General features: G+C 45.1%; 1 protein-coding gene across 25 annotated transcripts in view; it reads left to right on the plus strand.

Moving 5' to 3' along the window:
* The window catches only part of Tacc2 (transforming, acidic coiled-coil containing protein 2), a 211,725-nt gene that overhangs the window by 20,304 nt on the left and 164,390 nt on the right, over positions 1-27,031 (plus strand). For 14 of the 25 annotated variants that reach the window (XM_063263469.1, XM_063263487.1, XM_063263471.1 and 11 more), the window contains exon 1: positions 26,661-26,758. Coding sequence is in view for 9 of the 25 variants with exons in the window: in XM_063263617.1 (XP_063119687.1) it covers positions 2,795-2,969; positions 5,746-5,824; positions 17,510-17,566; positions 18,163-18,229; positions 26,661-26,758 (476 nt within the window). In the remaining 16 variants the exon portion in view is untranslated. Of the gene's footprint in view, positions 1-2,779; positions 3,124-5,745; positions 5,825-17,509; positions 17,567-18,162; positions 18,230-21,543; positions 21,689-22,757; positions 22,961-26,660; positions 26,759-27,031 lie in introns of those variants that run through there. The other 11 variants (XM_063263507.1, XM_063263532.1, XM_063263562.1 and 8 more) reach the window with 7 other exon arrangements.

Here is a 27,031-nt window from a genome sequence, read left to right on the forward strand (position 1 = left end):
CCCTAGACAGTGGGTTCTGCGCAATGGAGAACAGGAGGAGCTAAGAAGAAAGCAGCAAGGATCCCCGTGTTTCTGTATTCTCTCTCTCTCTCTCTCTCTCTCTCTCTCTCTCTCTCTCTCTCTCTCTCTCTCTCTCTCTCCCCTCTCTATGGGATGTGACACCCTGACTTGCCTTCACAGATGGAGTCATTAGCCTGGAATCATAAGCCAAATCAATTCTTTCTTCTCCTAAGCTGCTTTGGTTAGGGTCGTTTATCACAGCAACAGAAAAGTAAGTAAAACACTGTGTCAAGGCCCTAGGTGCTGTCTAGTAGAAGGACAGGTCCAGAGTCAAGGCTGATGCTTGTCGCTTAAGAGCAATTGCTTATAGAATGGTTCTGGGTAAGGTGCCTGGGGGCTTTTGCAGGGCTGGGCTGTCCTCCCCTGCCTCTTCTCCAGCCCTTTAATCTTTCAGCACCCAGATCAAGCCGGCCCAGACAATTACTCAATTCCACTCTCTCCCCCCTTGAAAACCTTCCTCTTCCTTCTAGCTTCCCTGTTCCAAGCCAGGGCCTCTGTTCCCTCCAGTTAAACACCTGGCACTTTACACCCTAGCAGCCCCAAGCAGACCTTGTACCTGGTGACCTCTAGACTCCCAAAACAGGTCCCTAAATCTGTCCCACCCTGAGTCCTGCTGCTGTCTTTGCCTTCCCAAAGGCTTCTTATAATTCTTGGGTTCTATGTTTCCCAAGTGTCTTCTAGCTCAAGATTTCTTCTGGTGGATTTCAAATTTTGTTTGTATTCTTCTGAAATTCGTAGTTTGAGCTCATAAGGCTGGGTGTTGGGAGTATGGTTGTATTTGGAGACAGGGGCCTGAAGAATAAGCTAAAATAAAGTCATATTGGTGGACCTTAATCTATAGTTCTACTGGTGTCCTCCCAGGCAGCAACTGAGAGATGAACGTGGGAAGGCATAGGAAGAAGAAATCTTCATGGCAATGAAAGGCATCCCAAGGTATCAGTACCGAGAGAGGGTGACTCAGTTCTGTGCACACCTAAATCCATAGCAATCTCAGCCACTCAGCCAGGGTTCCCTGCTTAGAGCCATTCCTCCATAGCTTTGGGCCTTCAATTAACTCACACTGGGCAAAATCTTGAATACTCACACCTTTTGTACGAGCTGTAGAGCTGGTGGTCAGTGAAAGGAAGTGACGTCATGCAAACATACGGAACTGCGCATGCCCACATCCAGAGTCCAGCGTCCCTAGGAATTTAGTGTTTCTCCCTTTCCTCCAGGAATGGCTCTCCACTCCTTCCTTCACAGTGCCCAGCTTTCACTGTGTTTTGTGCTTGTTGAAGACTCTGCTCTTCATCTGCAGCGGCTCATACAAGACCTTTGCTTAATAGGGTTTTCTTTACCCTAGAAAAATTCCCCTGTGATTTAAGGGTACAGAGGCAAGCATTCTTCTTTCTCATTCCTCTGAACGTTGACCTTTGGTGTTGATAAGCACAAAAGAAAAGGTCTTCAAATCTTTTCCCCAATGGTGCTAGAATTCTTCCTGACCCCCAAACCATTACACAGAACCCTAAGATGTGAAACATGACTTTAAAAAAATTACAGGTAGACATGACCTTGTACACCTTTGATCCCAGTGCTTGGGAGGTGGAGGCAGAAGAATTAAGAGTTCTGGACTATAGATCTCAGATGATGATGATGATGATGATGATGATGATGATGATGATGATGATGATGATGATGAAATCCAGATAATGTAAATTTAAGTGTTTAATTTTAAATGGGTGAATTCAGTGACATTCTATGCGCATACTGTTCCTGAGTGTCAGTGTGCGGGCTGTGACCTCTAATTCAAGATGTAGTTTATTTGTTTTTTGTTTTTTTCGGAGCTGAGGACCAAACCCAGGGCCTTGCGCTTGCTAGGCAAGTGCTCTACCACTGAGCTAAATCCCCAACCCCATGACCTCTAATTCTACAACACTTTTATCACATCAAGTAAACCCTTGTACCCACTCAGCTGGAATTCTCTGCAGGTGGAAGGAGTGAAATCACACATGTGGCCTGCTGTGTCTGTCTGCATTCACTTCTCAGTGCTTTTGACACTTAGCAAAGCTGTATCATGAACCAATGTTTCTTTTTTTTTTTTTTTTTGCAGCTGAATAATATTTCATAGGGCAACTGGAGAAAAGGTGTGATTATCTGCTCATCTGCCCACACCTATACAATTCTGCTCTATTTAAATGCAAAGTAGGGTACTGAGCTCTGTCTCGGCCAACTTTCCCCCAGAGGGCCTTAAACACCTCCAGGGAGTGTGCTGTATTCTCCCTGGTATCCAGGGATCCTTGGACAAAACACTGGCTTGTTTCCCAGAGTGGCTCTGTCTAGTCACAGGGTCGGGGTTCTCTGCAGGGGCTTTCATTTACTGGGGGAGCAAAAAGTGAAGGAACTGTGGGAGTAGGAGACCGTGGGCAGGAGACTATTTGGCCGGGTGCCTGTGGCTCTGTCAGGTCTGCTGGTCTCCTCTACCCCAGAGGGCAGGCAGCCTGCCTATCAGCAAATCTAGTCATGCAGTGCTTTTTTATGACTTCACTAGTTGAAACTCAAACCACGCCTGGGTAAATTCATTCTGTACACACCAATGGGTGCCAGACTGCCGCGTCATCTGGTTTCCACGAGTTTTCTTTGTCCTTCCATAGTATCTGCAGTGGAATTTCCCCAGGTGTAGACAAGAAGCACTGTGAACATGTGACTTCTTTCTAGAAAGAGATCTGTTCCCTGATCTTGAGCATACAAGCGAGCAATGCTAAGTGTGACCAATCAGAGAGCAGGGACAGAGAAGGTTAGAATAAGCCTGTCCCAAAAGGAGCCTGATGTCACCACTGGGGGAAATGCTCAGCATAAAGCCCTGGGAGTGACCAGCTGGGAGGTGCAGATTCCCAGGCAGGACGCCTTCGATAGGCTCAGCCTCAGCCCAGGTATGAAGACAGCGCCAGGGTGGGGAACAGCTGTTTGTCCAACTGGAGCAGGGCTTGGCTTAGACCTCACAGGTTTTTGAATGGATAAGGAGAAAGTCCAGTTGTTCAAAAGCAAGCTTTCCGTGGGCCTTCAAAGTGCAGACTATCGCTGCAGGTAAGTGGAAACAGGTAGGGGAGCCTGTCTTCTCGGCCTGGGGCAACTGAAGGAGGCCAGTCCTGAAGTTCCCAGAGGAGGGTCTACAGCCTTCTCTATGCTGCCTCAGTCATACTGTGCCAGAAGGAGATTTGCCATTTCCTTTCGTCTGCTTAAATGTCAGTTCAGCACTTAGGAGGTGGGGGCAGGATGATCAGACCATCCTTAGCCACCAGTGAGTTTGAGGACACTTAAAATTTTTAAAAAGAACTAGATTTATGGCTTTAAACAAAATTAAGTTTACTTAGTAAATGAGTATCAAAAATTATTATTTCATCTTGGCGTTGTGATGCATACCTTCAATTCCAGCACTTGAGGGGCGGAGGCAAGTTCAAAGCCAGCCTGTTCTACATAGTGAGTTCCAGGACAGCCAGGGCTATGTAGAGAGACCCTGCTTCAAAAAAAATCTAAAAAGGAAAAGTTTAATGAAGTGTCGTGTGTTTTAGCCTGGTACACATAAAGAAGTTAATAGTTGATTCGGGAAATAATGGTTCTAGCAACATTATTTACTTAGGACGAACCATCTTCAAAATGAAAATAGAAATTGAGCTGAACAGATCAGTTTAAAATAAATGACATTTTTTATCATTCTATAGCTTAGTGTGATATATACATGGGGTGAATATTCAAAGCAAGTTACCTGAAATTATTAATTTCAGATACTGATAATGATTTCAGTATCATGATAATCAGTATCTTGGTTTCAGTTTATTGACAGTGCCTTCGGCTACTGATAATGAGCTGGAATCTTTTAGTTTAAAAGTTAGGAGCAAGAGACTTGAGCATGAGGCTGACATCATTACTGCGCCATACATTTTGAAGTATTTCATTTTAGCAGTACTGGGGATCAAACCAAGGCCTTGTGTATTCTAGACAAGAGCTCTTTCACTGAGTCACACCCCCGATCCCCAGACATATTTTAATTGGGCCTGCCCACAATACTTAATGTTTATTGGTCAGTGATTGTTCAATATGCATAGCATGTACTGGTTACTCTACATTTGTTGAATGACTAAGCAAGTCAACAGGTGTTTTTTTTTTTTTTTTTTTTTTTTTTTTTTTTTTTTTTTTTTGGTTGTTATGTTTTTTTTTTCCCCCCTTCGGAGCTGGGGACCGAACCCAGGGCCTTGTGCTTGCTAAGCAAGCGCTCTATCACTGAGCTAAAGCCCCAAACCCCCCCCCCCCCAACAAGTTTTTAAGTTTTTGGTTTTTGGTTTTTATTTTTTAATTAATTAATTTATTTTATATATAGGATGAGTACACTGTAGCTGTCTTCAGACACACCAGAAAAGGGTGCCAGACCTTATTACAGATGGTTGTGAGCCCCCATGTGACTGCTAGGAATTGAACTCAGGACCTCTGGAAGAGCAGTCAGTGCTCTTAACCCCTGAGCCATCTCTCCAGTCCTGTTTTTTTTTTTTTTAATTAATTAGCTTTTATTTTTTGTTTGTGTACATGTACACACACACACACACACACACACACACACACACACACACACACACACCTACCTACCTGAAGATCTACTCCTGCTATAGCTCACTCCTAGGGGTGAGAGGGCAACGTTCAGGAATCCTCCTCACCACTTACTATCAAGACTAAGAAGGCCCCTCTTGTTTTGGGGCTAGCCACTCCGGGCTAGCTGGCCTGCAAGCCTCCTTTCCACTCTTCTACCTCTGCATCCTCTCTTAACTAGAAATGCTGCGATTACACAACCCCGTCAGACTTTTTATATGGGTTCTGGGACTCGAACTCTGGTCCTCCCCACTGTGTGAGTCTGGTGGTCTCTAAAGCACCAGCTTTAATAGGTGTCTGGTTGTTTAACGTTTCTATGGTTTGGTTTCTCCATAAAGAAAAGAAGTGATTGTGCCAGGTGGATCCCTGAAATCTAGCAAGTGATGTGAGGCAAGGAGTAGTGCCTCTCTGATCATTGTTTAGCGCACGTTTAGTTATGAGGATTGTTGATAAGTCACTGAATGCTCCTCAGCAGTTTCATATGAATATTTGCTCCTAGCCTGGCCCCAGATCGCCATTTCCCTCAGTATTCACAGAAGTGAAGGCGAATCGATGAGACAAGTGTTCAGAGGGAAGAACGAGGAAAACCATGTTGTTGGAGAGAAGTAGATTTCACACCCCCTAATGTTTGACAGCAGGCTGTGCTGTCACCAACAGCCAGAAAGCAGCGACACTGAGTTTCCAAACTGAGTACAGTTGGAAACAGAAAACCCTCCTGGGAGCGGTGTACCTCAGGCTACTTGGGAATCTGCGGTTGGGGTGGGGAGAGTTGTCACTCGTTTGTATATGCGCGTATGTGTGCACGCTGGCGCTAACTCAGATTCAGGAACAAACTTGCCTTTCAGAAGCTGCAGCCAACCCTGGGCGGGGAGTGAAAACACCAGCCCGTATTGGGAAAGATGTCTGGGTGGCATGTTGCAAAAGAAAGCCCTTCCAAAGTGATTTTCCATGATGTGGCTGAAGAGATAAACATTTGCCGTCCGGCTCTGAGTTTGGGGAGATGAGCAGAAGAGAAAGCCTTGGCTCTCCTTCCCTTTCCAGGTGTTTATGCCCTTTCGTTTTTTCCAGTCACTCTGACCAACATACTGAGGGACGCTGGGCACCCTGAGTCACCATGGGCAACGAGAACAGCACCTCGGACCACCAGGTGGGTTCAGGAAGCTCTCCTGCCTCCTGCCGCGCACGTCTCTTTGCTGACGTGACTACGCTAACCACCCCCCACACTCTTCCAACATTCTGTCTCCAGCTCCAGCTCCCAAGGGAGGACTCTGTCCTCCGCCCCGATCCATGTGGCATATTTGTATCTGTGGGGCCATTTCTTCCTTACATTTTCAGAATTCCTTTATTACCTGGGGAGGCGGGTTTTACAAGTCCTGAGCGCTACTTTTTATCCTGTGCTTTTAAAACTGTTCTAATGAGAATGAGCACATTTCCTCCAGATTATATCTACTCCGCAGCTTCCCTGGATTGGGCAGAGATTAAAATGATTTGCAAATGTATGAATGCAGAGCTGATTTAATGCAAATGGTTGTGTTTGAGTCAGACAAGGTTTTCACAGCTGGAGAATGGACTTTTAACTTGAACCATGCAAGTCTGGGTTAATAATACATATCCAGATTTTGCCATCATTTACTTTAAGTTTGAGACTATTAGCTTAGGGCCCTGGTGAACAAAGTCAGAGACACTTTCCCATTGTCTCAGAGTGTGAAATTTTTGGATTAATGGTATGGGCCTCTTCGATTGAAGAGGTTAGATTTTAGGAGCAGCCAGCAGCTGGGGAATACTTTAGTTGAAGTGTGTGCTCCCCAAGTATGTGGACCAGAATTCAATCCTTCAGAACCCACATACCATACTACAGAACCCAAGTTCAGCAGTGTGCACTTTTGATCCCAGCATGGGGGGGTGGAGGGGTAGGGAAGGTGGGGGGAGGGGAAGGTGATGGGGGGGGCTGTGAACACACTGGGAAAATTTTAGCTTCAGTGAGAGACCCTGTCTCGAGAACAAGGTGGATAGTACCTGAGGAATGACATTCAGGATTAAGAGTGTCCTATACACATGCGCGCACGCACGTGCACACACACACATTTAAAATTACAAGACTTATTTTCTCACTTCCTTCTTTCCAATCAATTTGGGAAGATTTTTTTTTCCCCTTGGGCAGGAAAACATTAATGCAAAAAGAAAAAAGTGTCAAAATCCAGCAAACTTTAGGTGGCCTAGGTTAGAAGCAATAACTGTGGATATGAGGCAATAGGGAGAGGTAAGGACTGTAACAAACAGGTGGGTCTAGACCAATTGAGGCAGCCACCACCGACTTCAGCTGGTTATGGTCCTGGGTAAAAGTGGCCCAGGGCAGGAAGATTTCCCTCTCTGGTCTAAAGACATCAAAAGTCTGTATTTTCCTGCCAAGTCTTTAATGGTTTTCTGCATGCATTTTATTTATTGTCTGTGTGGAGGTGTGCACATGCATGCCATGGCACATGTGTGGAGGTCAAGGGACAACTTAACAGCAGTCAGTTCTCTCCTACTGTGTGGGTCCTGAAGACCAAACTCAGGCCATCAAACTTGTCAGCAAGTGCCTTTCCTCACTGAGCCTTCTTGTTGGCTGTTTGTTTATTCATTCATTTGCTTTTTAATCTAAGATAGTGGCAAATTTATGTATAGTTTAAAAAATACAGGGGTTGGGGATTTAGCTCAGTGGTAGAGCACTTGCCTAGGAAGCGCAAGGCCCTGGGTTCGGTCCCCAGCTCCAAAAAAAAAAAAACAAAACAAAACAAAGAGAGTCTCAAGGGTGCCATCTTGCATAATTATTCTGCAGTTTTCCCTGTAGACACTGAGATGGCCAAGCTTGACCACCCTGTGCATAGCCAGACTCTTCTTGCTGCCCTGTATAGCCATGCCCACTCTGGCAACTGATACTATTGATTACTGTTGTATTGCGTATACAGTTTTATCATTTCAAGAATGTTACAGAAGTAGGGTCAGATGATGTGTTATCTTTTAGAACCTGCAGAACTGGCTTTTTTCCAGCAGGCAGAATGCTCTCGCAATAGATCCAAGCTTTTGTGTATTGTTTTCTGCCACTGTGGAGTTGTATTCCATGCCCCGAAGATGCAGTCCAGTTCTCAGGTCATCTCCCCTCCCCAAAACCTGCTTGTTTTGTTTCTAGTTTTTTGCTATTCCAAATGAGGTTGCCATGTGCATTTGTGTACAGGCATGTACTTGTGTGTGTGCGTGCGTGTGTGTGTGTGTGTGTGTATGTGTGAGTCTATATAAGTGAGCATATGTGAGTGTATGTAAATGTAAGTGTGTGAGTGTTTGAGTGTGAGTGTGTGAAATATGAGTATGTGACTGTGTATAAGTGTGAGTGTGTGTATGTGTGTGTGAGTTTGTGAATGTGTGTGTATGTATGTGTAAGTATGTGTGTGTATGTATGAGTGCATGAGTGTGGATGTCTGAGTGTGAGTGTGAGAGTGTGGGTGTGTGTTCGTTTTCACTTCTCTGAGATAGACACCCAAGTATTCAATTTCTGGCTCATATAATTGCATGTTTATTTCATAAAAATTTGTCCCAGCCATGATGTTTCCCAGTCGCTGGACTTCTTACCTTCCCACCAGCATGCAACGATCGGTTTCCCGCATCTGAGAAGTATCTGTAGAACTCTCTGGGACCGGAAATCAGTCACGGGAGAAGCTATGCAGGCCGCACAGGTCACCATTGGTTAGTCACTTAGTAGCCGCCTCAGATGTCAGACCAACCATACTGCTTGTCTTCAAGCTGACCTCTTAAGCATCCCAAGGTGACATCACAATGTTACCGTGCACCTCTCTCCAATCATCCCGTAGACCTGTCATCTTACATCATCACATAGAAGGCACCGACAGTACAGTAAGATCCTTGACGTCTGGAGAGAGGTTAAGAGCACTGGCTGCCCTTACAGAGGAGGGGAGCTTAGTTCCAACACCCACAGCAAGTGTACAACCTCCCTCTTACTCCACCTCCAGATATCTCACTGCCCTCTTCTGGCTTCTTTTGTCATCTGCACCATAACTGTACACAGAGATACACAGATACACACACACACACACACACACACACACACACACACAGAGGCGCACACACACAAGTAAAATTTTAAAAAGATCTTCGAAGGGGAAAAATAAGCCAGTTATGAGCTGGGTTGTGGCGATGCACGGCTTTTATCCCCCCACTTTGGAGGCAGAAGCCGGTGGCTCTCTGTGAGTTAAAGGACACCCTGGTCTACAGAGTGAGCTCCAGGGTAGCCAAGGCTACACAGAGAAAACCTGTCTCAAAAAACAAAACAAACAAAAAAAGAAACTAGTCATAACATTTACTATAGTATTTGTTGTAGTTTTTTTTTTATTAGTTACTGTAGTTATTCTCTTACTTGACTACTTTATAAGTAAACTTCATTGTAGGTCAATCTGTATAACAGATGTCATCATAGGTCATATGTATAACAGACTTCATCATAGGTCATATGTATAACAGACTTCATCATAGGTCATATGTATAACAGACTTCATCATAGGTCATAGGTATAACAGACTTCATCATAGGTCATAGGTATAACAGACTTCATCATAGGTCTATCTGTATAACAAAGAGCTGAATCCATGCAGGGTTGGTGTAACCCATCATTTCCACCCACCTCTGAGGCAGACACTAGAGTCTAGGAGTGTATCTCCTGGGGATAGTGAACAACTAATCTCTTTGCTGAAATGTCTTCTGCTTGTTTTATAAACGTTATTATGACTGTAGCGTTGGGTCTGAGAGTTCGCTTTTGAGAGTTCTTTATGTAGTCTAGAAGTCAGACAGTGGTTTATAGGTGTTTCCTTGTTCTCTAGCTCATCTTTCCATCCTCTTAATAAGCTCTTATATAAAACAGCATTTTCATTTTAGTGAGGCACAGTCTATCCATTTTTCTTGCAGATAGTTCTTTTACTGTTAAGCCTAAGTGTTCTGCCTAGCTCTATGTCCTGGAAGTTTTCTTTAATGCTATTATCCTAAAATCTTTAAAGTTAACATTTTATATGTAAATCCATGATGATCCATGAATTAACTTTCATTAGATACAAGGTTTAGGTTTGAGGTTCATCAGTTTTTTCTTTTTCCTGTCTTGTCTTTGTCTCTGGTCTTTGTCTCCTCTCCACACCCCCTTCCCCAGTCCCCAAGCCCAACAAGGACTCATGTACCCAGAATGGCCTTGAGCTCTTGATCCTTCTGTCTTCACTTCCCAAATGCTAGAATTATAAGTGCGTGCCACCCATACCTAACTTCCTTTCTTTCCTTAGGTTAGCTTTATTTTCACAGCTATCCTCATTATTAGCTTCCTCTACAGGACCAGTATGCATATTAGAACTGGCATAGCCATATTGACATATCTTATCACCCAGCGTCCATATGCTATGTGAAGATTCTCTTGATGGAGTACATTCTGCGGACTTTGACATATGTAACCATGTGTACTTTGTGCAAGAGTATCATATTCCTAAAACCCTAAAAATCCTCTATGCTTGACCTTCTCCCATCCGTTAGGCCCTAGCGACCGCAGATCTTCAAAACAACTTACTTTCATGTTTTATCCTCACCAGTGTGTGTGTGTATGTACATATACATGCCACATCATATGTGTGTGCAGAGGACATCTTTATGGACTCCGTTCACTCCTTCCACACTTAATGTGAGTTCTGCGAAAAGAATACAGGTTACCAGGCTTGCATGACAGTGTCTTTATCCCAGGAGCCATCTTGCTGGTCCAACCACAACTTTTTGTATTGTTTCAACAGTTGCGTTTTTTTTCACAGTGTCCTATAATTCGAATTATATAGTGTGCAGTGTTCTTGGATTGACTTCTTTGATTTAGCAACATCTATCTAAAAATCCTATTTCTTTTCATGTCTTGATAACTGGGTCTGAGAAGTATCAGTGAGGGTCAGTCCATCAGCTCTCACGCCCTAGGGGCCAGCTCCTCTAGGCTGATGCCCAGGGGAGGTATAGGGCAGTTCTCCCGAGTGTTGCAACTGGTAAGGGACCTGGCCAGCTCTCACTCTCATGACCCTGGGGCCAGCTCTCCTGCCTGCCGTACGTGGCAAGGGGCGAGGTGAAGGAGGGCATCTCTCCCTCAACTATGCTGCTGCACGTCAGGCAAGTTGTGTGGGTCAGTTCTCCCACGTTCACAAACACCCTTAGAGCCAGCTCACCCCCATCCCCACCATCAGGGTCAGCTCTACTATGCTGCCCAGGTGAGGTGCAGGGCCTGCTCTCTCAAATACTGCAGCAGAGGCAGGGTTAGCTCTCCTGATCCAGGATCCCACTGGGGACCAGCTCTCTTGCCTGATGGCCTGTGACAAGGGCAGGAGGGAGGGAGGGAGGGGATCTCTCCCTTGCTGATACAACCTCACAGCAGATAAGAGGCAGGGATGGCTCCCCCACACTCATGTTCTCTGGGCGGATCACTGTGTAGCTTTGGCTGGTCTGGAACTTGCTATGCAGATCAGGCTGGCCTCGGAACCACAGAGTGCTGGGATTAAAGGTATGTCCCCTTTAATTAAAAGTATCTTACTATTGAATTTTAAAGGTTCATTTTAAATATATTTTGAATAGCAGTCCTCTTTTAGATGTTTCTTCTGTAAATATTTTCTCCTGACTTCTGGTTTATGTACTCATTCTCCTGAAGAAGAGGGTTTGTTACTTTGTTTATTCACGTTTATTGTTTTGGCCATGATTGTTTATGCCCCAGCTTTATTTGTTGAAAAGAACATGTCTGCCTTGCTCACTGGGGTGTCTTGGGCATAGCTGTGACACCTCTCAGGGGAGGCAGAAACCAACCTGTAATGGTGGTCTTTGGTCTGTCTTTTAACCAGGTTTGGATCCTCAGTCCGTATTTTACCAGGTTTGGGTCCTCAGTCTGTATCTTACCAGGTTTACAGCAGAATCTAGGATAATTGCTGTGGTTTCCCATCTCCCATGTACCCAGGCACTGTTAGCATACTGTTGGGAGTTGGGAATTGTAGTCCAAGAGTCCACACTTCCCCTCAGGGCCTCTATGTACACAGAGTTCAGAGGGGCTTAGTGGGGGGAATTTAGGAATGCCTCTTTACAGATGAAGGCCTCCCCCATTCCAAACTGCTTTATTAGATGGCAACTGTGAACACCTTACTCAGGGTGAACCAGAGATTAAATACATTTTGTAGGAAGAAATACCCAATAAGGGAAGCTCACTGACTTCTATCCAGATACTTCATTAGCACAGGGAACACCAGGTTTTTATGCCATGTGACTGATTGCCATGGTCGTCGGTGGACTGTCATGGTCATGTGTTCCAGAGCAGGTAGAGTTAGGCAGTGGATTGGCCCCATTCCTAACGCTCTCAATCTGAGACCCACAGGGCTTGAACTCCCTCAACCTTACCAGTTCTCTCTGGTGACAGTCCACATGCCCCAGTGAATGAATGGATCTGACGTGTTTGTCACAAATTGGTTCGGTCTAGCCCAAGTTCTCTGTCCTATAACATTGACTCTGTTAAATCAGATTAAAGTAGTATAAACTTCCTTTTTAGAAACCTTGCAAAGAAATAAAAACATCGCACCAACATTAACCAGATCCAAAGTCTAGGCACCTCAGTGAACTTCTGTACAGTGAAAGAGGCATTCAGAATGCGAGCTGTGATTGCTCTCTGGATTATGGTGGTCATGTGTTAAGTCTGAGGTCAAATGGAGTGTTCACACTTCATTCTTTTCAAAGAATGTTGTCTTAGTTGCTCTAGGGTCGAGTTTTTCCACATCAACACTAGAATGAACCTATGTCTCCAACAGAGTTGCTAGATTTTCGACAAGAATTACATTAAAGAATAGAGCAAGTAGAAAGGAATTGACCTCCTTGCTATGTCGATTTCCTGCTGCACGAACCTGTGGTGTGTTTCCAATTATTTGTACTTTTTTTTTTAAAAGCAATTATGTGATAAATCCTTGGCAAACAGGCCCTACCTATGTGTAACCAAGTATGTACCCAAGAACTACATCTTACTTTAGAGTGATTCTAAATAGTAGGGAGTCGTCTCTGTGTCCACACATTCGTATGTAGACTCTTGGTTTTGCTTTGCTGCCATAGTCTGTGGTTCACTCAGTTATTAGCGCCAGTGACTTCTGTGGCTGCTCTTTTCATTGCTTCTTTGAGATTTCCTATAAAGTCAGGATTTAAATAGAGCTCCCACACGCCTTTCTGAGCAGCTTTATTTTTCTTTATCCTTCCTTGTCATGAGAATTCTGGAAATTTGGTTTTAATATAGAGAAATATTATAAGGATGTGCTTTCATTTTAATCCCAGGTGTGTGGCATGTGGGGCTGCTTTGGACTGTTTGATTATGATTATGCCTTGCGTTTAGGGGAGGCATGGCTTTGCCAGCGGCGGATGGTTTCTATGATTGTGTGACCTTTGGAATTCTGGGAACTTTTCAAAGGGTACATAAATGCTAGGGCCCCATGAGGTGGTTGGTGGTCATTTAGGAGGGTTGGTTGTGGCTTCTTAGTAGTCAAAGAAGAAATAAAAGGAAATAATTAGATTCAGATCGATCTCTCTCTCTCTCTCTCTCTCTCTCTCTCTCTCCCTTCCTCTCCCTCCCTCCTTACCTCCCTCTCTCTCTCCTTCTCTCCCTCCCTTTCCTTCTATCCTTGTTTCTCTCCAATCTAATGTTGGGGGAATTGAAATGTGTGTGTATGGTGGGGGGGGATAAAAGATGAGAAAAAGAACCCACAAAGTACCAAAGACCAGCTTCACTTTTTCTCTTCTTCCTTTTTATAGTGACAACTACTCCCATTGCTTTGTTACAGAGATTAGTCCTAATCTCAAGCAGAGATCACTGAGTTTTCTAGTGTTAAGAAACATATTAGCAGGGGTTGGGGATTTAGCTCAGTGGTAGAGCGCTTGCCTAGGAAGCGCAAGGCCCTGGGTTCGGTCCCCAGCTCCGAAAAAAGAACCAAAAAAAAAAAAAAAAAAAAAAAAAAAAAAAAAAAAGCATGAGCCACTGCTACTCAGCCTTATGTTTTTTTTGTTTTTTGTTTGTTTTTTTGGTTCTTTTTTTTCCGGAGCTGGGGACCGAACCCAGGGCCTTGCGCTTCCTAGGCAAGCACTCTGCCACTGAGCCAAATCCCCAACCCCCAGCCTTATGTTTTAAAATCCTTAAACTGTATTTTGCTAGTGATTTCTCTGCATTACTCGGCACAGTCACACATACTTCCTGGAACAAATCTCGTGTGGCCGTGGTCTATAATTATTTTGACAGCATGTTACAGTGTTTTGTTTTGTTTACTAATGTATTTTTTGGACTTTTGTGTCCAACTTCATAAGGAAGATTTTTAGGGTCTGGTTTTGGTATCTGAGTATTACTAGCCTCACAAAACGAGTGGGAAAATGGTTTACTCCTGTGTTTTACAAAGACTGCAGAAGAGAAATCTTACATTTAAAAACACGTTCATAACTAGACATGGGGGTACATGCCTTTAATAGAAAGCAGAGGTAAGTGGATCACTTCAGAGTTCAAGGTTAGCCTGGTCTATACAGCAGAAAGACTCTGTCTCAAAAACAAAAGAAACAAGAAAAGAAACCCTCTCAAATCAATAAAAACACATTAACAACTAATTTCAATTATTTTTAAGTATTCTGTGAGTCAATCAAGGTGTCTGCTGACTGGGGTTGGCCCAGGTCACTCTCCTTGGACTGATCCCCTACATTCCATCATGAGCTTGAGTGGGGGCAGGCATGGCCATCAGTTGAGAGCCCTTTGGGGGCACTAGACATACTTCGGTCCCTATTCCTTCTCATATACCAGCTAATGTCCCTCCTCTGAGGTCTTATATAAACTCCAAGGCTCCATTGGTATCTGCACACAGGATGAGGGAGTAGTTCTGACCCAGGGGTCATGTTGTCGCCCGTAGGTAAGGGTCATGTGACAATATCTAGCAATAGCTTTGGTTTTCACCACAGGGATAAAAGATACTATTGGTCTGTAGTTGGCATAAGTTAGAATTGTGCAAAAATATTCTACAAAGCAAAATTGTCACCAAAAATATTATCTAACACAAGCCATCAACCATGTCAAGGTTGTTCCTAGACTGGAGGATACTTGCTTTCGCTATTTTACCACAACCATAGGGATCGTGAGCAAACCTCCTGTGGCAAACCAGCAGGGCCAAGGCAACTGACAGAATAAATGGTTTTATCTGAGACTTGGGTTTCAGAGGGCTAGAGCCAATGACCTTTATGGTGGGGAGCATGGCGTAAGGTAGGCAGGCACAGCACTGGAGCATACATCATGAGATACAACCACAAAGCAGAAAGACACACACACACACACACACACACACACACACACACACACACACACACACACACACAAAGAACAATACGTTTGAAACCTGAAAAGCCCAACTCCAATGACAGACCTTCCCCAACAAGGTTACACCTCCTGATCCTTCCCAAAGAGTTCCAAAAAACACAGAACACATATTCAAACATGCACCTATGGGGGCCTTTCTCATTCAAACTACCACACCTGCTTTACTCAGGATGAACTTTAACCCCAATATTGTCGGTTTAAGACAGCTTACATTTTCTTTCTATTTTTTTTTTGTTCCTTTTTTTTTTTCGGAGCTGGGGACTGAACCCAGGGCCTTGCGCTTCCTAGGCAAGCGCTCTACCACTGAGCTAAATCCCCAACCCCACATTTTCTTTCTATTATTTTTACGGACCATGGTGTCCAGAATGAGATATTTACTATTTACCAAGCACAGATTGTATAGAAATGGAACTTCTGGGTCATAGAGCAAGGAATTCTGCAATGTTCTTACTGCACATGTTGTAAAATACTTTCTAGGATTGGGGATTTAGCTTAGAGGTAGAGCGCTTGCCTAGCAAGCACTAGGCCCTGGGTTTGATCCTCAGCTCTGGAAAAAAAAATACTTTCCAAAAAAGTGATGTTATCTTGTTCTTTGACCACCTAACTGCATTTCACTGTCTATTTTAATGTTTCAAGATAAAGGTGCTTTAAAGGAGAAATACCTTCTTCCTACCTCCTCCCTGCTCCAACCCCATCTGTCCTCTAGCTCTGCCTTCATGGGGTACACGGGATGCTTCCTGATCTGAGAGTTTCCATGTCTCCAGTCTAATCAGGCACAAGCCAGTGGGCCTTTGTAGGGTTGTCCTTAGGGTTACAGGAGCAGAATGAGGTTTGCCTTTCACAGAGAAGCAGTGTGGGAATGTTTGACTGCAGATTGGGGCTTCTCATGGAGATGGGGCCCTGGGATCATCGTTTTACGTCTTTTGGATACTTCTATGGGTATGACCATCCCTCGTGAATCCCTCAAACCCAACTCAACTTCTCTCCTCGTTCTGCTTCTCATCTTGCATTTCTACTCCTGGCTAATGAGAGCTTTCTTACCATGCAAACATCAATCTGAGGGCCACCCTGACTCTACTCACTGTCCCCTTACACACCTGATACGTCATCCCTTGATTGATTAATTAGTTAATTGGTAGCCTGGTCATTTATCCTTGTGAATTTCTTTTTAGGTCTTTAGGGGATTCTAAGAGACAGGCACCCCATTTCCAATGGTCATTACCAGAGAAAAGGGGTCTTGGGTTATAGAATTGAGAAGCCCATGCCTCTAGTTGAAATATTGGCTGAATCCAGAGCTCCAACAGATACTGTAGGAGCGCTCTCCTCTAGATCTTGCTCTATTTCTCTCAGTTCTAAGGGTTCAGGGGGTGCCCTCAGGCTTGTAGGGGGAGAAAAAAAGATGTCTGTGTTTCTCCCAGCTAATGGTCCAACCTGACCTGTCCCCTGTAAAGAATCAGACCCATTCTTATTCTATTCCCACTATAGGGTCAGATATTATTTCCACATGTGAACTAGTTTACCCGAGGGTTTTATCACACTGCAGGGCACAATGACAGCCTGTCGGCATTGCTCGTAGCAATTTCTCAAAGGACAAAGGGACTGTAGACCCATCCCATCCTCTTGCCCAACCACTTGACATCTCATGACCCTTTTATCTCACACCTACATCCTTGCTAACCAGTTTTGGTGCCTTCCATATTCCTGTCCTGCCCAAGCTTCCACTTCTGTCTAGATTCTTTACCTATGAAGAAACACTCGGCAGAGGATTTCTGGTATTCTGCTCAAAAGTGAGTTCTTAGAAATGAAGATGTGAGTTTTTGTGCTTCTTCTGTCCCTAGATTCAGGATTCACTTTGTCACCAGGGCAAGGTCTGCTGAGTCTGGGCCCTGGTCATCTCTCACATCTTTAGGTTAGAATTTCTTCTCCTTCTGTTCTCTGATTCCTCTGGGTGTCTGAGCTGGCTAGTTTTAAGTCAATTTGAGACAAGCTTGAATCTTTTTGAAAGAAGGAACTTCAACCGAGTAAATGCCCCCACCAGAGTGGCCTGTGAGCATCCCTGTGGGACACTTTCTTGACTGATTAGGGAGGGCCCAGGCGACAGTAGATGGCGGGTGGTCCTGTGTAGTATAAGAAGTCAGGCTGAGCAAGCCATGGGGGAGCAGGCCAGTAAGCAATAGTTCTTCATGGTCTCTACATTGGTTCCTATCCTGACTTCTCCATGCGGAATGATGCAACAAACTCTTTTCTCTCCAAGTTGCTTTTGGTCAGTGTTTTATCACAGCAATAGAAAACTTAAGAGAGACAGAAGCCACAAGCAGAGCAGGAACACACTGGGTAGGAGTTGAAAATACAGGACCTAGAATATGCTTCTTCCTCACACCGTGTTCTAACAGGAAGACCCTTTGCTTTCCACAGGAAGACGCTGTTTCATACAACACCGTCCTGTGGCCTCCAAACCCTGACCCTCCACAGGTATAAGCGTGTGTGCTTTGCATGGCTAGCCTTTCAGCTGTCTAACATCCAGGTGGCACCTGATGATGGGCATGGCATGGGCGTTGGAATAGTTAAGCTTTTTCCTCCCTCTCTCGTGCCTGTTCGAATCCATCCCTATTAAGTTGCGAAACACACTAGGAATCAGCAACACACGGGTTTAGAATTTTAGAAATAACATGTTGAATGTAGCTCTCAGAACTGGCTTGTTTGATAGGCAGTGAGAGGCTGAGTAAAGCCTCTGTTGTCAACAGAACAGAATGCAGAGGCCAGGGCCAGCACTAATCCCCCCAAAGGCTTCCACTTTGATTTCTTTTGTCCTAGAGGGAGGCTGGGAAATGGTGTGGTGGCTCTACCTTCCAAGCCATTGGACAGAACTGATTTGTCATTAGAAAGCTTCAATTCAGAATCAGCTGTGGGTGTCATTGCAGAGCAATGCAGCTGGCTAAGCCCATGGTGACCACTCAAAGTGTTTGTAGTTGACAGGAAGGGGAGCTATCTGGAGAAGTTGTGGGGGTGAGTGCCTCCAGGGGTGGCCAAGGGAGACCTGTTCTACAATCCTGATCCTGCCTGTGCAGGCCTGTCTGTCGTCGGGTGACCTGGGACTGCTTTAGAGAGCCACTCCACCCTGAAGGTGGCTGCCAGGTGGGTGTGCTTGAAGTATTTGTCTCCCATAACCCGGGAGTTGTGAAGTTGTGTGGTGACGTCAGCTGCTCCTGAGGAGTGTGGCGAGGCCTGTTTGCACATGCGCTGCCCTTTGGTTTCTTCACAGTCCCACAAGTGAGCAGCCTGGTTGGATCACTCACATTTTACAGAAAAGGGGGCTCGGTGGTTAATCAGCTTGGACATTTGAATGAGCAGAGGTTAGAGGATTGTAACCTCGGCCTTCAGAAAGTTGAAAAAAAAAAAAAAAGAAAGAAAAGAAAAAAAGCAGAAGCCTGGCCCAGTGGTTTCCAGTCTGAGTTCTTCTAGCCTTAAGCACTGGCCCAAGGTCAAAGAGGAAGTTGACAGGAGAATCCAGGTCACTAACCAGCACAGCTTCCCTACCGTGGGGCTTAGCTAAGGCTCAGAGTCAGAACTGGAAGACAGCCTTGGCTTCACATTTCTTCTCCATTGTTTTTCAGTTTGGTGTGTTTGTTCTAAAGGCTGAGACATTTGCTCATTTCCCTAAACCTGTGACAGACTGAAGACAACAGGCTGTCCTGGAGGCCTCGGGTGTAAGCTCCTAAGCCTCAGGGTGCCTCAGCCAGGATAAGAGAAACTTCGTCTTCTAGATTAGGACATTGCAAAGCCCAAGACTCGGGTGCAGAGTCCCACTCAATGATCATCTGCAGGGCCCACCCCCGCAAAGGTGAACCCTTGCTTCATGGAACTTACAAGCAAGTGGAGAACCAGGCAGGTGAATAAGCAAATAAGCCAGTGAGTAAATGAACAAATAGAACTGGACAGCTTTATGGTAATGGATGTGAGTTGGGCACACAAAGACAATGCCGTGTGAGTTCGCTCTCATGGACTCAACAAATGTATCACAGAAATCAATAGTTGACTGGGAGCTAGCACAGACCGAGGAGGCTGGAGGGGAGTGGGACTAGGGTGATCAGTGACTACTAGGTTCCAGTGAACCAGAACAAGAAGCTCTGTGACTGTGGAGAACTGAGTACTGTACTTAGACCGTAGAAGACCCGGAAGGAAGGACTCCGAGGGGTCTCGCTGGGGCTGGAGGGATGGCCCAGTGGTTAAGAGCATGTACTGCTTTTGCAGAAGATAGAGTTCAGTTTCCAGTACCCACATCAGGAGGCTCCCCAGTGGCTTGTAACTCCTGTAACTCTAGCTACAGGAGACCCAATATCCTCTTCTGGTCTGTGCACCTACATGTATGTGACATGCACACAGATCAACACACACATAAATAAACGTTAGAAATAAATCCTTTTCTAAAAGAGAAATGGGTCTTTTATAGTGCTTTTATTAATACATATTAATTAAATATACTAATAGCTTTGATTATATTTTCTTTTTTTTAAAGATTTATTTACTTATTTTGTATATATGAGTATACTGTAACTGTCTTCAGATGTACAAGAAAAGGGCATTGGATCCCATTACAGATGGTTGTGAGTCACCACGTGGTTGCTGGGAATTGAACTCAGAACCTCTGGAAGAGCAGTCAGTGCTCTTAAATTCTGAGCCATCTTTCCAGCCCTGACTATATTTTCATATATAGAAATAATGTGTTTTTATATTTACTCTCCATTAACCTCTGTTTTCTTCTCTTACATTTACTGAGTCCCCTTTTGTTTTCATGTCTTTTTCTCTTGCGACTCTGAGTTTGTTTAGAGCATAGATGAGGGATAATTTACAGGTGCTTGGCCATCTTATCTGTGGCCACAGCAGTAAAGAAAATGTTTCTCTCTTCCTCCTCAACCATTTACTGCTCAGAGATTCTCAGAAGGGGATTCAGGGACCCCTCCCCTGCTTTGTAGTGGGATATTTATAGCCCGAACCTTGTGTCTATTTATTTACTTATCTATCTATCTATCTATCTATCTATCTAACTATCTATCTATCTATCTATCTATCTATCTATCTATCTATCTATCTATCTGTTTTAAGACAGGAACTTACTAAGTTAAGTACCTCAGGATGGCCTGGAACTCACCTGGTAGACCAAGCTGTCTTTGAACTCACAGAGATATGCTTGCCTCTGCCTGCCAATTGCTGAGATTAAAGACCTATACTATCACACATAGCCTTATGGCTTTTGAAAATTGAACTTTTAGAGTATTTCAGACTTATTGGAAAGTTTCAAATAATGCAGCGAATACTCTTACATGGAGGTCCACCAGCTTCTGTTACAGCTGCCACCTCACTTGATACTGCTCATCTATGTCTGCTGAGAACCGGGGCTCTTACGGTAAGCCAGCAGTGGCACATGTGTGAGCACACACACTCTGTACACACACACACACTCTACACACACACACACTCTACACACACACACTCTACACTCACACACTCTACACACACACACTCTACACACACACTCTACACACACACACTACACACACACACTACACACACACACACTACACACACACACTCTACACACACACACTCTACACACACACACTACACATACACACTCTACACACACACACTCTACACACACACACTCTACACACACACACTCTACACACACACACTCTACACACACACTCTACACACACACACTCTCTACACACACACACTCTCTACACACACACACACTCTACACACACACACACTCTACACACACTCTCTCTACACACACACACTCTCTCTCTACACACACACACTCTCTCTACACACACACTCTACACATACACTCATAAACACACTCTACACACACACACTCTACACATACACTCATAAACACACTCTACACACACACACTCTACACACACACACTCTCTCTCTCTCTACACACACATACACACACACTCTACTCTCTCTCCACACACACACACACCCCACTCTTACACACTCAGAATGAACTTCAAGCCTATGCTCTCCATCCATTCAGGGAAGAGCAAGGACTCAGACCTGTTCTCTGTCCCCTTAGTTTGTTAATTCTTCCCGGGACGTCGTGCTAATTCACACTAGAAAACACTGAGGTCTGATGGGTTGAGGTCCCACCCTGAGAACTTCTCCCTTGTTGACCTAACTGAAGTGTCCACTGCCTGATGCCAGGGTGTCCCCTCAGCCAGTGTTGGAGAGTCTGTCCTTTCCTGTGTTTCTCTTAGGGTGACAACTCAGGATGATCAGAACTGGTACACGCAGTTCCTTCACTTGACAGGCAGATAGTCAGCCTCCTGGCTGGAGCATGGGCATGCGTTCATCTCCCATATTTGGCCAGTCTGGCAGTTATTTCTGAAATCTGACTCTTAGTACCATGGGGATGACCTTTGATCTACTTCCCAGCATTCACCTGCACTTATTCTGCTCCCCAGAAGCTTATTCACGGAGTGGACGGTGCAGGTAGACACTCTAGGCATATCTAGCCCTGCTGATTAAGCTTTAATTAATTTTAATGGCATGGCCTAGAAAGGCGGAGCCTATTTAAAGGTAAGGGCAGTAAAAAAATTTATATATTTTTATGGGAAATGCTTTACTTTGGATGGAGGATACTTTTCGGCCTGGGAAGATGCTGTCACTGTCTAAAGATTGCTTTAAGATAGGCTGAGGGCTCCTGAGTATTCTTGGGCCAGGAAAGGCTGTTTGTTTACTCAAGCAGTGACAGTTCAGAGGAGACATGGAGAAGCAGCTGGGCTGTCATGTGAGCGCTGTTACCCAGCCTGCTGTTAGAAGCGAAGGGAGGGGCACTTTTGTGGTGATGCCTGCGGATGCCCCAGGGATCCCAGTGCAGCAGGTCTTCGTTGCTAAGAAAGGGAAACTGGAAGGGGGGTTCAGAGGCACTGTAGGAAACAGAACAAAGGCAGGGGGTTTTGTGGGCATATCTACCAGAATGAATGGATATAAGCTATGTTTCATATATTCAACAAACACATTGGCTGCCTCTTCTGTGCCAGTTGCTGTTCTAGGTGTTGGATCTAGGCTCTTGGGCTGCATGAGTCCCCGAGACCCAAATCCACAACTGCAATGGTGATCTTTATGGTCTTTGACAAGTGGCTTAACCTCTCTGTTTATCGTGTGTTTATTTACCGGGATTAGATATGTGAAATAGTTAAGTGGGCGTGTCTAATAATAGATCTGCTGTTTTTTTGCCATAGGGGGTTGTTTTCTGAGTGGCAGTTGTTACTATTGTTATGGAAGGATCATCAGACTTCTGGTCAACTCCCAATATCCTATTTCTTATCTAGAATATGGAATACATTTTCTAGTGTCTGTTTAGTGAGTAGGGATTCTGCAAAGAGTCACGGGGGTGTCTTTGAAAAGCATAATATGCCATTTGTATGGACTGCTCTGTTGCTTTTATTTGATGATGATGATGATGATGATGATGATGATGATGATGATAATGATGATGATGATGATGATGATGACAGTGAGGACAATGGCCACAATTAGTTATGTTGATTATGCTGTTATGAGGGTTAAACCCATGCCAGCCTGGGCTCCATCACTGAGCGATATCCCTGTCCTGTTGCTTTTCTTTGAACTCTGACCAGTCCAGTTTCTGCTATGACAGCAGTGCTGTGCGGCCAGCAGAAGAGTTGGGCTGCTGACAGAGGGAAGGCCTGACCCTGTGATCCCTCCAGAGATGGACCTGAAGCTTTGTCCCATTCTTGTAGCTTTTAATCACAGCAGAGATCTATGACCTGCCTCCTCTCCTTCTTGATGCATTTCCAGAGTTACTTGAAAGAAACCTTGATCAAGGTATATGGGGGAGGGGACTTACATGCCAATTATTTGCAGAATGATTCGGCATGGTTACTGTAGTAATGAGAAGGGAGCTGGCTATGGGTGTCAGAGGCTGACATTTGCCCAGGCAAGCAAGAACTGGGTAGTGCTTTTAAAAATTCAAGACCCTGGGGCTAGATAGATGGTTGGGGAGCTAAGAGTGCTCTTCTAAAGAGCCTGCATTTAGTCCCCAACAACCACATTGGGCAGCTCACAACTGCCTGTAACTCCAAATCCAGGAAGAACAGATACCTCCTCGGGCACCCATATGCATGCACCCATGGACACATGCAGACCCCCTCCCACACACAATTATAAGTAATAAAACCTGTAAATGCTCAAGATCCTATTATAAAAATGTTACTCCTCTTGTACTGGAAATCTTGAGTGAACACACAAAACCATGTATGCAAGGGTAGAGATTGCACACGGAGGAGGAGCCTTCCTCTGAAGAGTATAGAGTTCAAAACTCGGATACAAAGGTGCATCCTGCTCCTGCCCTAGGAATGGGTGCTCCCTAGATGCTCAACAGGAGGCTGAGCCCTGCAGGCAAGGTAGGGGACTGTCAATCACCAGTGCTGCAGCAGTGGCCTCCCCTAAAGTGGGGACCCAGCAGCAGCTTTCTCTGCCTCCTTTTCTACTTCCTTGTTGAGGTGGCCAGGACAAGAAACAGTCTCATCCTAGCTCCGGGAACGGAGAGCAGCAGGTCCATTCAGACCCTTGCTCTGTGGTCCCAGTTATTGAATCTCTGAAGCCCTGGCTCTAAAGCAAGGATGTAGGCAGCAACTTCCTATAAGTGGCAATGGTTTGCTGAGAAGCCAATCATTGTGCTTTCAAGTGAAGATGCCAGCCGGCATCTCTGTTAATGAGTAGCAAGGCAGGAAGCAGGCAAAGCCAGGAAAAGGCTGTACCCATGAAACAGGAGACTGAAGATCTCGAGAAGAGCCCTGGGTTCAGAGAGGGTAGAAGGTTCATGAATCTTTCCTTCAGAAACTCCAAAACTAACTTTCAAAAATCCCCTGCTCGGGCTGGGGAGTGTTTGGGGGAATGGGGTGCACATGTGTATGTGCACACAGAAAGGCTGTGTGCCATTCTGACCTTCGGATCCATTCTTGGGTATTCCTCCCATTTGCAGCCTCCAGCCACTGGACCAGTGCCTGTGTCATCTTAACCTGTGAGCAGCTCAGAGGAGGAAGATGTTCCCTAGCCTACTTCCTGGTCCATGGTGGGCTCTAGATAAAATGTTTCTTGGGCGGTTGGATGAATCAACAGCCAAGGGCGATCATTCTTTCCCAGACTGTCAGTGAGAGAAGACGCTCACCCAGTGTGCTGCTGCAGCAGGGTCTGTGGTAATGAGTTGGTTGGCTCATGAGAGGATTTTTATGTCCCTGGTTGCCCCAGTGAAGTGGAGGGACAGAGGAGGTCTCTCTCTGGGTCATGTGAGGGGACAGTGCCATCGAGGTGGGAAAGATGGTCAGGAGTCAGCATCAGGGACTGCAGACTCTAGAGCCGCTCCCACCACTCCCTCGTGATGGTGGGGACACCCCAAAGAGGCAAAGCCAGCTCTCAAACCATGGTTTTGACCCTGAGGAATGCCACCCTATCAGTCACAAAGCCAGAGGTGCTCAAGGGATTCTTATTCTGAGGATTTGGTCCTTCTCTAGATTGAACAAGCAAGAGGACAGCCTTCCAAAGCTTGTGCCTGCACCACCAGCTTTACGGGACATTACCAGGTGGACCACAAACACAGGTGCTCAAGAGACTTGGGTGCTCTGAGTTAAAGGTCAATAGACTAGCTTGGCCATGGCCGTGCACATCTGTAATCGTAAAGCTGCGGAAATAGAGACAGAAAGACCACAAATTCCAGGCCCTCCTGGGTTACATAATGAGAGTCTGTCTCAAAATAAATAAGTAAATAAAAAATAAAATTCAATAAGTTGGTTCATGTGGGACCCTTAGAACCTTTAAGATGTTAACATGCACTGTGGATTTCTTAAGGAGAGCCGTGAAATACAGCACCTCCAACTCTTTTGACCGCAGACGGCTTTGCTTCCTTCCAAGTTGACCGAGCAATAGATGCACAGACATCTTTTGGCTGCAAGTAACAAATGTCCAACTTGTACTAGAAAGGTAAACAGTTCAGTGCCCTTTCCTATCACCTGTAGGCAGGTGGGCCAGTTTAGATAGATTGTGGGTGGGAAATGGGGCGTCGGAGAGATGGCTCAGTGGTTAAGAGCACTGACTGCTCTTCCAGAGGTCCTGAGTTCAATTCCCGGCAACCACATGGTGGCTCACAACCATCTGTAATGAGATCTGATGCCCTCTTCTGGTGTGTCTGAAGACAGCAACAGTGTACTCATATTCATAAAATAAATAAATCTTTAAAAAAGAAAAATGGATCCAGGGGTCCTAAAAATGAGGCCCGGACACTCAGGTTACTCTCCTAGCTTTGTGCTACATGATCTTCTTTCCCTTGTTTACACGGTGCCTTCTCCACCATGACCAAATTAAAAGGGTTCACAAACCCACCCACCACCATCTTTGTTTCTTTAAGGAGTCCCTGGAAGGACTTGGCCAATCCTGTGTCTGTTCCCACTGGAGTGGGTGGGGCTAGGGGCATTTGTGCTCGACATTTTCTTAAGAGATCCTCAGGGACTGAGGGCATGGATAGGACACTTAATCAAAGGCAGACCATTCCCAGCAGACCATTCCCGAAGGGAGTGTTGTTTAGTGGAGAGATGGGGGTGCAAAGGCAGGAAAAACAAAACACAGTGACTGCCTTTGGATACAGGGCTTGGGTTTCCAGGAGCCCCTCCCACCTCCTGATTTCCGAGCTCTGCCTCAGCAAGCATCCCTGAAGCTGAGAGTCTGAGGGGACGAAATCGCACTGTTCTGCCCCTTGACTTAAGTTCTAACCATGATGCTTTTGCAGTTTGGTTTTAAAAACCAGTAGTGGCTGGGAATGTAGATGCACTACTAGACACGTGTATGTGCCTAGCATATACACGGTCCTGAACTCAACCCCTTAGCACTGTTTTTTTGTTTGCTTGCTTGTTTTTTGTTTTGTTTGTTTTTAAAGATAAGTAGATTAAAAATAAGTCAATAAATAAAGTCTACGCTCTTAAAAATAAGTCAATAAATAAAGTCTACGCTCTTTCTCCAGGAACCCTGCAGAATTTGATTGACAGGTATCATCAAGGCTTAGAGTCTCCCTCCCTCCCTCCCTCCCTCCCTCCCTTCCTTCCTTCCTTCCTTCCTTCCATGTCTATACATATGAATGTGCTTCATGTGCATACCTGGTGCCCATGAAAGCCAGAAGAGGATATTGAAGTTATAGATGGTTATGAGCTACCATGTGGATGCTGGAACCTGTATCTACAGGAAGAGCAGCCTGTGCCCCTAACCACTGAGCCATCCCTCTAGCCCCCGCTTTTGGTTTCATACTGGAACAGCCATCCTGCTTTACTGGAACTGTGTGTTTGAACAGAACTGTGCACCTCTGCTTGGCTTTCCACATCTCCTCTGAGCCTTGCTCATTTCCCTACCTCACAGGAGAGCTGCTGTAGACCACCGGCCATATCTTTGGTCAGTGACCTAATTAATAAATGTTGCTGTGGTTTTATAGATTTTTTTACTTTCTTTTCAATATCTTTTTTTTTTCCTTTTTGTGGTTCAGAGGACTTCTTCAGTTCAGAGTCTAAGATCACTGCAGCCACCCGGGAACAGTCAAACTCCACAGAAGCAAGGAGACTCACCTGGATCCGGCGCTGCAAGGTAGGGAGCTCCTCTGGAGCAGGGTGAATGCAGCCTGCAGCATGGTCCACACACTGCTTGCTTTGATGCATTCGTGTTGGGAAATTCAGACATATCCATTCGGAAGTGCGAAGAGTGAGTTTTCTATGATTCCTGGAACTCTTTGGATTGGCTTAAACCTGCAGGGTTGGAAAATTCTTAGTCGTTCTGCCCAAAGATGAAATTAGTAACCGTACACTTCCATCCCAGCAGTGTTCTAAGGAGTTCAGCTTCATAATCAGAAAGAGTGAGGCT

This window comes from Rattus norvegicus, chromosome 1 (assembly GCF_036323735.1).
Source record: "Rattus norvegicus strain BN/NHsdMcwi chromosome 1, GRCr8, whole genome shotgun sequence".
Taxonomy (NCBI): Eukaryota; Metazoa; Chordata; class Mammalia; order Rodentia; family Muridae; genus Rattus; species Rattus norvegicus.